Raw genomic sequence first — 10371 nt, 5'->3', positions numbered from 1 at the left:
TATATAGACCATGAAGCGCCATCCATGTCCAGACATTTCATCAAAAAGTTTGTGTTACATACTTTTCTATTGCTTTCCATTAGTACATGATCCATGCAAACCAAAACATTTCACTTTGTCTCTTATGATTCCGCGGAGGAGAAAAGACCACTTAGGAGCCGTATCAATTTGGGTCATTCTTCTGGTTTCCATCTACCATTCCACATGTACCCTTTTGTTTACGACCAACCGATTGTTACAGAAAAAAAAACATTTGGGGTCCTGAGTCTCATGTTTGTTTGTAATAAAGTGACAATCTTGTAATACATTAAACCCATATATATTTAATTCTGCCCCCTTGGCCGCGTGATTTGCTAGGTGACACTTATGTGAACCTCGTAGTACATTCCAAATACACCCTCCAATCCATATTAATTGACGTTGGTTTAGCATAAAGTTAGTATAACTTTATACTAAACCAGGGTCAATTAATATGGTTCGGAGGGAGTACAATTTTCTAGTACTGCCCACTATTCTTTATCCTCTTGCTGTCTTGAATTTGTGTTTCTAATGCTCAAACTATTAGATTTAGCTAATATCTACGCTATTAACATCACATAAGCCCACTTACTGTGCCTAGGTTTACCTCGATTTTGCGTTATATGTTGTCCTTTCTCGTTAAGGGCATGTGCATCTCAGAAATAATGTGATCTCTGGTGAATGAAAGGCTGCGGTCAAGGGTTGATTATTTTTTGCCTAATTTGAACTACCTTGGCCTGGTTATCTCTGCTAGCTGCATCGAAAGATAGAACACTGTAGTCATGCATGGTCATGTCCCTTCTTCTCTTGGGAAGAGTGGTGTGTTTGATAGAGAGGTTTGGGCTCCGCCTCCATTTGGTCTGGCAAAATCTAATGCTGGCGTGGTGCATGGTACCTCCTTTGCTGTATCAGCTTGCTGTCGTGTGATGCTAAGAGCAACACTGTTATTTCAACTTGGGATATGTTGTTGTTTGAAGTCGAGCTTCAAGAGTGCTTGCGAGGTCTTTAGCTGGTGTTGGATCTTCTCCCTTGTTTGATAAGTCTGCTTATGTTGATCCAGAGAAAGAAGCCTTGGGTTTGATGCAATGCCTCCAAGATTTCAATTTAAGGAGGATTAGTCAAGGTGTCAATATAGTAGCGCATCAAGTTGCTCTGTTTGGTAAGGGGGTGAGGAGCATGGTGCGTTGATCGATGAGGTTCCTTCATGGATGTAGAAACTAGCTAGTAGATGTCGACTGTATGAACAAAGATATGAAGTTTCAAAAAAACGTCCACCCTGGTTTTCTGGTCTCCTTGACAACTTGTATCTTCCTATATGGCACTGTCCTGGGGCACTGAAAATTAGATTGCCATCTTGGAGATGCATGTCCGGCAGCATAATGGAAGGAAAATTGACCAAGAGTGGCAGAATTACAACACCAAATTGTTGGATTGCCATCGTATGATCTTCTCTGGCAATAACAGACGCTGAAATCGATCGAACTACAAGGTACGTAACTGAGAATGATCCATCGTTCAGATCATTTCAACCTGAAGAATTAAACAAATTTATATGTAGTCATCAGTCATGATCGGTAACAGTCACACCTTAGCGGTCAAAGATAAGCTCGTTGGATTTAATAGGACACCACGTACATGTGCAAGATCTAATGAAACTCTCGCATGAACGGCTTTGCCTGCCTACCTCCAGGACTCGCTTGGAATCTAGAACATTCCATTTATCCCCACCATTGTCTCTGCTTCAGCAGCTACCGTCAGTCACTCCTTCATGTTGCATGAAAGAAACTGGACTCGCCTAAATCGACCAAACCAGTATGGCGAGGCAGCGCTTAATTAGATCGGAACCTCGCTGCCTCGCCGTAGTAAGAAGCCTGTACCGCCATTCCGCCTGGGCGCCACCAGGCACCAGCCGGCAGCTCGTGCTAGGTCCTCCACAAATTATTTTGATCAAGTACACCGCAAGCATCCCTGACCACATACGCGCCGGGAATTGAAGTCCAGACCAGTGCTCTTACTACGAATTTCTCAGATCGTGGATCGAATCGCACTCGCATCAGCCTCTGAATAGTTAATTGCGAAAATTGCATGCACGCGCGGGCGCAATCGAAATCGATCGGCCTCGCCTCGCCGCGCTGCACAGAGCTACCTAACCGAAGCCAAGGCCGGACCTGATCTGATCCTCGTCGTCGCTGCGCACGGAGATCATCGATAAGCAGTAGGAGGTAGGAAAACACGGTAGGAGACGACAAATCAGTTCTGAAATCAGAAGCCGTCATGATCAACAGTTCGACACAAACAAGGGATGGAACTCCAACCAATTAGTACGTCTTATTGCAAAGATGAAGCTTTAATTTACAGTAGATCGATGGCGATTCCTCTCCGGCGAGGAAGGGGAGGACTGCGAGCACGAACTACCAGCTACCCCCCAGCAATTACGCTAATTACAAGAAGATCCCTCTCGTCTCTCCTCTCCTCCCTCCACCTCGTCGCCTAATCCTTTCTGTTCTTCCGGCCGCTGCGGCCTCCGATTTCCTCCGTCGCGGCGTAGATCTCGGCGATCAGGCGGTACCGCTTCCCCCTCCGCTGGCTCCCGGCCACCTCCTGCTCCTCATCTTCCTCCCGGTTCGCGCAACCGCCAAGGAAAACCGCGCCCGACGCCGGCGCCTGCAGGCCGTTGACGGAGCGCCGGGAGGAGCCGCCCGAGGCCGCGGCGTAGGCGACGGGGTGGGCGCGCGTGGTGCCCGAGGACGCGCTGCTCTCGCTGAGATGGATGAGCTGCTCCGCCGCGTCGAGCTCGCGCGCCGTGAAGGCCTCCGCCGCCAGCGCCCGCGCAGGCGCCGCGGCGCCCTTGGTCCTGGGCTCCGGCGCCGGCTTCACCTTCGCCGGCTGCATCTCGCGCTGTAGTCTTTTCATGGTAGATTTGGCCAGGGTGGGTTGGTTGCCGTGGACGCTCGTCGGCTAATTTCTTTTGCTTTTGAGAAGGCTACGTTTTTATTCTTCGCAAACGAGAAGGTTGGCTTTATTAATTTTCGTCATTTTCTATTTAGGATGGGCTTTCAAAAAAATACGGGCAAACTTTTGCCTCCTTGACTTCTTTTTTGCGAAAAATACTCTTAGAAGTACCTTGAGTAATTATCAAACCGGGCTCCAAATCAAATAGGCGTTAGTTTTTTCGGAAGATACATTCGATCTATTTATAATCAATCATGGTAGTACAGAGACCATAGGAGTTAAATAACAATTATACAGGTTTGACGACTGCAAGCACTAGAGTGTGCCAAAGGCGCACTACCATTATTGCCCCTCCCTTATCAGAGCTGGGCAAAAGTTGTTGTGGCACATAGTCAAAAGTTGTCATGATAAGACCCTACAGGACAAGCGCATCAGAAGAACAACCATCACTGATGAAGGGAGAAGTGAATCCAAACCAGGTCCATCAAAGACCAGCACCGACCAAATCCCGGATGATCCGATGGAGAAGCACTTCCACATGCCCTCTGACGGCGCCAGCACCATCAGTGAAGGGACTGAGTGTGGGAGACATTATTCCTACAAAGAGACATCGCCGCCGCCATGCAACCCCAACAAAGAGGCTAAACCTAACAAGAATGAGAGCGTGGTCCCTCTAGCCAACGAGGGGCCGAGGTCCTCCACACCTCCACAATCCAAAGGTCATCGAAGGCGGGACGGACCGACGGCGACGCCGATGGGAGGAGGAGAAAACCTAATCATTTAGGGAACTTTCCATGGGGAGGAGGAAACACCGGACACCTGGCCTGGGCAAGTTTTCATGCCCATAGTTACCACTATAAGTTCATGCAGATAGCTTGATGCAGTACATTAGATGTATTATCCAACTTCTCCCTCTATCGACAATTATCGCTACACATATGTCATGGTATGTAGTTGTATGCTAACAATAATAACCAGAGAAACTCTACCAGTCATATGTTTTTTTAGACAAAAGGCTCAAGTCGAGCATGACTTTGAATTAACACAGCCACTAACCAGCCATGATTACATCACTCACCAATACAAAGCAAATAGAAAAGAAAATGAAAATGAAAATTGCTAGAAGATACAATGTGATGTGCAAAGAGCTAACATACAATATCTAGAAAACAAGCAAGGATAAGAAAAAGCGAAGACTCAAGACTAGCTTGATGCCGAAGAAACCTTACTCCGATGCTCCGTGCATAGGAAAATGCCCCAATCTTGAGGCGTATAATTTTATGAAGAACACCCATGTCGACTGCATGAGCTCGTGATGCCTCGGTAACAACCCATTTTAAATCTGAAGGGGACTCCAAACCCCTTTCCCTACCATGGAGTGCACCAATCCATCGAGAGAAGAAGATGCTCCCCCGAGAGCAAGGTGAAAACCGACGCCAAAGAAAACCGGAAGACCTTAGCACTGCCAATAGTAACATCGAGCACACCAAATGATAGGCTATGTTCCTGGCCCTGAAAATGATGAAGGAGAAGCAACTGCAAGGATGGGCTACGGATGATGAAGGGTCAAAGGAGGAGGCCAAGACCGTAAGATAAAGCACTGGTCTTACGCCAATCCTGATGGAACGCTACAACGCGGGGGAGGAACATAATCCCCGCCCAGCATGGCCACGAAAACACCCACTGGTCGTCGTGCATGCTAACACAAAGAGGAACACAAAGTCAACCACGCCGACCACCGACGTCTTTGCCCTGCACCAATCAACAGAACCAGACACACCACCACCCCAGACCCATCGAAGGCAGCATCCCCAAGGAGGTGATGGGGCCTGTAGCTCCGGTACCGCCCAACCCAGTGGGGTTTTGGGTTTTCACCCTATGGAAGAGAAGGGGAGAAGCAAGTGGGGTGGGAGCGGTTACCAAGACAATGCCTACAGGTAGGTAACAACGCCCTTGTGCGTCGTCTTTATTGGCGTTGTCAGCCATAGATTTCTCCGGAATCTCCTCCCACCACCACCTCCCATGATCTAAACATATGATTTACGAATTCACAGTCCAACTATTTGAAGTAATATCTATAGTCAATGTTCTAAAAGTTGGACTTAAGATAAGTCCAAAACGACTTGAATTTGTGATATGGAGGAAGTACGATATATAAGATTTATTGATCATCTCAGTAATGAACTGACTTGACATTAGTCGGTTATCACACTTCTATGAGGGTATTACTGAGATAAGTTCTTATTGCCTTGCAGTTGTGCAAAATTATCAAGTTGAAGTACTCGCATTAGCTTACACATCAAATCATCAACCATAATCTTAAACCACCAAGACTGAATAGTATGTGCACATGACCAGTGTAGAGATATGACCTCTGATTGTTCTTCGACCCAAACGTATTTTTGGTGCAATTTCTGACAATAAACGGGGTACTGCATCTAGCTTCCTCAATTTAGTCTTTCGTGTTCTGTGCCCAAAAACATATAGGTAGGAACATACAAACGGCCCCTTGTGTAAAAAACATACAAGTTTGCCCTGTTTCCACGAAGAAGCCCTATGTCATGAGTTTTACATCCATATGTGTGCGCACACAGTTAGATTGCTTCCATTTTCGGATTTACTTAATTCTAAATATAGAGAGCGAAGTATGTTGCTTGCTTCGGTTGAATTTTGAATGTATCTGACATATGGCTTGAGCCAACTGCAGTTAATATTCCCTTCACATCAGACGCCTCTACAAACTATGCATCCACATATGTACGTGCATAGTGGACGCTTTGGGTGGAACTTATCATGGTCGGGTGGAGTACCTGTTGCCAAGAATGTCATTGCTTGTTGAGCTCAACCTCCCTTGGTTTCCACCAAGCAAGGTTCCCCTTATGATCAACGGAAGAAAACCTTTCCACTTAGACAGAATCAGCAAAGAAAAAAAAGCCTAGCTGCCGGCCGGCTTAGTCCCACCCATATCAGGTTGTCATCTCCGCGTTAACCATTCTCTCTATGAACTATCAATGTCCATTTTCAATATTGAGTGTTGATCCTTACAACGGTGGCCTTAATTGCTAGTGATCATGGTGTGTCGGCTAACTGAATATGATGATCAAGACTAAATCCTCAGACATCTAGGCGGACCTGAAAAAAGTGCGAGTAACATAAAACTTACACGTGTTCATACTGAAATCAACAACAGCTCTAGTCTCATGTATATATACTGGCTTCAATTTGCCAAGATAAGATCCCGTGAAAGAGCACTGCTAGTGTAAATAGCTGGATTAAAAGGCTAGTTTTAGAACATAAAAGATAAAACGACTTTGTAAGAAAATTCAGAGCATGCCAAGAACCTTGGGGTGTGCTTGCAAGCAAACTATACGACAACGTACTCCTAATCTCCTAGCCTTTTGGGCTGCCGAATCCGGCGTACGTCAGGATGGATCAATTCTTCGATCTTGTCTAGTTATATGGAGAGAGAAGATTCAAATTCCAATCGTGGAGGAGGTAACGCTACATGCAGTTGGCAGGTAATGATGAGCTCTGATGTTTGCAGATCTCGGAAGGCCAGATTCAAATTTCAAATTCAAAAGGTGGAGGCGCTAACCATCTGCTTCGTCTTTCTCAACACAATTTTGTCTTTTCCCGTTTCTTCTCTGAAGAGAGGCGGAGATAGGGGGAAACAACGCGGTAATTACACAAGAGCAGTCCTCTACCTGTGTACCTCTACTCTCTAGTAGTCTCCGCCGTACCTCGTCGCCTCCGACTCCCATGACGATGACGCCCCGCCGTGGTCGTGGTGCGTCTTCCTCCTATTCTTATTCACGGAGGCGGCGGCGGCGGTGAGCGGGATCGTGTCGGAGTAGAGCTCTGACAGCGGGCGGTACCTCTTCCTCGCCCTCGTGTCCAGCAGCTCTGTAGACGCCGACGACGGGGTCTCCTCGAAGACCCGCTCCTCCACCTCGACGGAGAGGCCCTCGCAGCACGAACTCGCCGAAGACCGCGAGGGCTTCGTGGCCTCCGCCTCTCCGAGTACGCTGAGCTGCAGCAGCAGGTCCGCCGCCGCTAGCTCCGGCGCCGAGAAGAGGCCCGCGAACGAGATCCCCAACTCCAGGTCCAAGTCCAGCCCGTAGCCGGCGGCGAGCGACGACATGGGTGGCTGGCGCCGGCAGAGCAGTTGATTCGCGAGAGGAGGACCGAATCGGATTTTTTTTAAAGGATTTCTTTTTTCTTTTCTTTTGGCTGTGGATGGATGGCTGCGGATGAGAAGAAACGGGACGGAGGCGTGGGCTACACGCACGGCTTTATAGCCTAGAAGTTCGGGGATGGGGAACCGGCTCGGTCGGCGTCGGGCTCGTGCGCGGCCACGGGAGGAGACGTTGGACCAGCGTTGTTGGTGATGCTGGCGTGTGAGGTCCATGGATCTGGATGGTGGTGGTGGACCGGAATCGGTCGCGCGTCACGAACGTTGAGGCGGGCGGCCAACGGGACGGGAGCGCGTGGCGGCCGAGGCTGCGTGAGAATCAGCTGGTGCGTGCCTGGTTAGTGGGTAGGGTCAGATTGATGTGTTGAAATTGCTACCCGTTAGGACATGTACAATGGTTCTGTCTTACAATTGGCATATATGATACTTTTCCGGTCCTTTTTACTCTGCATATTAGAATTCTCTGAAGTCAAACTTTATAAAATTTGACCGTATTTATATAAAAAATATCAACATCTGCCATGCTAAAGTTATAAAATATGAAATTTAAGTCATGACACATCTAGTGATATTGATTTCAGATTGTGAATGTTGGCACATTTTTCTACAAAGTTGGTCAAACTTTACGAGAATTGACTTCAGTCAAATCTTATATGCGAACTAAAAAGGACCGAGGGGAGTAAATGATAAGGTGAATGAGAGAGAAATTATAAAAAAACACTTATCTTCTCTTATTTAAAGAGGAGGAGAATAATGACTCGTTCATTGGGGTCCAAGTATGTAGGGAGGCACCGCAAATTTTTCATTTGCTTTTCGCCGATGATTCTTTGATCTTAATGAAAGCGGATGGCCCCAACGCGGCGTGTCTTCGAAGGGTGCTCGATGACTATTGTGCAAGTTCAGGTCAATTGGTTAGTGATGCAAAGTCTAGCATTTTCTTCAGTGCAAACACTCCAGTGCAGGAGAAGGTTGTGATATGCCAGCACTTAAATATTGACACTGAAGCTTTTAATGACAAATACCTAGGCTTACCTGTGATGGTAGATGTTGATAGGAGTGATTCTTTTGAGTATCTTATTGACAGAATAAATCAATTGGTTATTGGATGGAAGGAGAAGTTGTTCTCCTCTGGTGGTAAAGAGACGCTTATTAAGGCTGTTGCTCAAGCTATGTCGGTATTTGCGATGTCTGTGTTCAAAATTCCAAAGAAAATTTGCAAAGGAATGACGGATGCAATAGCAAAGTATTGGTGGGGTGATGATGACAACCACAAGCGCATACATTGGGTGGCATGGTGGAAACTATGTGTGCCTAAGGATAGAGGAGGGCCGGGGTTCAGGGATTTACATAGCTTTAACCTTGCTTTACTTGCCAAACAAGTATGTGGAGGTTGCTCGAAAACCGGACTCTCTTTGTGCACAGATTTTGAGGGCCAAATATTATCCGGATGGAAAATTATTAGATGCTAAATTAAAGAGTGGGAGCTCGTATACGTGGCAGAATATTTGTGCTGGGATTAACACGTTCAGGAGAGGTGCAATATGGCGTATAGGAGATGGTTTACAAGTGAATATCTGGTCTGACCCGTGGATTCAGTCTAGTTCTAATGGTTGTGTTATTACACCATGAGGTGCGACTCTGCTATCTAAAGTCTCTGAACTGATTGATCCTGTCACCGGTCTATGGGATCACGAGTTGATACATAGTGTGTTTTGGCCGGTGGATGCCCACCGAATCTTGTCAATCCCACTGGCACCGAATGGAATGATGGAAGACTTTGTGGCTTGGAGATTCACAGAGAACCATATTTTTTAGGTAAGATCAGCTTATTATGTTGAATGGGAACACCAATTTGCTCGATGGTACGAAAGAACAGAGGGGCAGCCATCTCAACGGCACCCGGTATGGGCAAATCTTTGGAGTTTCCAAGTTCCAGCGAAGATCAAGATCCACGCATGAAAGGTTTTACACCGATTCATTCCTTGCTATGGGGTCCTGGTGAATCGGCCCATTGGCACGGCGGATAGTTGTCCTATGTGTGCTGGTGGATGTGAGGACATTATGCACTCACTTTTTACTTGCCCGAGGGTAGCTAGAATTTGGAGGTGCCTGAAGCTGGATAAGTTCATAGAAGAAGCTTGATCGACTGATAGGGCGGGAGCGGCGACATTGGACTATATTTTATGTACTCCGACCTGGCAGAGTTTGATATCACATGCTCCTGCCCAAGCTCTTATCCTTGTGGGAATTTGGTATATGTGGTGGGAACGACGACAACATGTCCATGGCGAGGATGTGCAAACCCCGTCTCGGTCAGCGCTGTCGTTTGCGGCGCTAACCGCTAATTATCTGAAGGCCATGAAGAAAAGCACTGAACCGAGGAGAGATGGTTGGAGGAAGCCGCTTGAAGGTTTCGTGAAGTTAAGTGTAGACGCATCTTTCAAAGCACACTCCCTCCAGGGAGTTGTAGGTGCCACCCTACGTGATCATAAGGGTGGGTTCATTGCGGCGTCGAATGAACAGCTGGAGCATGTCGCAGATGCAGGGACGGCGGAAGCATACGCATTACGACATGACTTACTATTGGCGCAACAACTGGGGATAAGCAAGCTTGTGGTTGAGTCGGACTGCCTTGAGGTGATCAATACTATGAATAATGGAGGCTTCACGGCTTCAGGCGCAGTGGCAATTTATTCGGATTGTTTGGTCCTGATTATAGGATACACTTTGGTCACTTTTGTCCATTGCCCTCGGGAGGCAAATTCTGTATCTCACGATTTATCTATGCTGGCGAGGCCGTCCCCTTCGCTATGGGTCGAGGAACCGCCGGCTTTCATTGTAAAAGGTTTGGTGGACGATGTAACAGTTATATGATACAATAAAGTGACCGAAGTTTCAAAAAAGAAGAGAAGACAAGAGATGATCTCTTAGCATAATATGTCTCACCATGTTTTTAGGAATAACTAGTTATTGAAGATAAGGCTAAGAAATGACCCATTGTAGACATGTTTTTTGTCATCTCTACATTACATGCAAGACTAAAGATAACACTATCTTATTATACCTGCCCTTAAATCGTGTTTCATGTGTGCATATGCCTCTCTCAAATTTAGGGCATCTCCAACGCCGACCCTTAAACTGTCCGTATCCGTTCGGCCTCAGACGTGGTCCGGACCATAACTTTCCGGCAAACTGAACCAAACGTGTGT

General features: G+C 46.9%; 1 protein-coding gene across 1 annotated transcript; it reads right to left on the bottom strand.

Moving 5' to 3' along the window:
* Positions 1–2330: 2330 nt before the first annotated feature.
* Positions 2331–2989, bottom strand: LOC119297805. The gene has a single exon (XM_037575446.1). It carries the CDS (start codon positions 2929–2931, stop codon positions 2509–2511), a length of 423 nt encoding a protein of 140 aa, XP_037431343.1. The 5' UTR covers positions 2932–2989; the 3' UTR covers positions 2331–2508.
* Positions 2990–10371: the final 7382 nt, after the last annotated feature.

Source organism: Triticum dicoccoides, chromosome 5A, assembly GCF_002162155.2.
Source record: "Triticum dicoccoides isolate Atlit2015 ecotype Zavitan chromosome 5A, WEW_v2.0, whole genome shotgun sequence".
Classification (NCBI taxonomy): Eukaryota; Viridiplantae; Streptophyta; class Magnoliopsida; order Poales; family Poaceae; genus Triticum; species Triticum dicoccoides.
The sequence above is the reverse complement of the archived record's forward strand: the minus strand, read 5'-3'. Positions and strand labels throughout refer to the sequence as shown.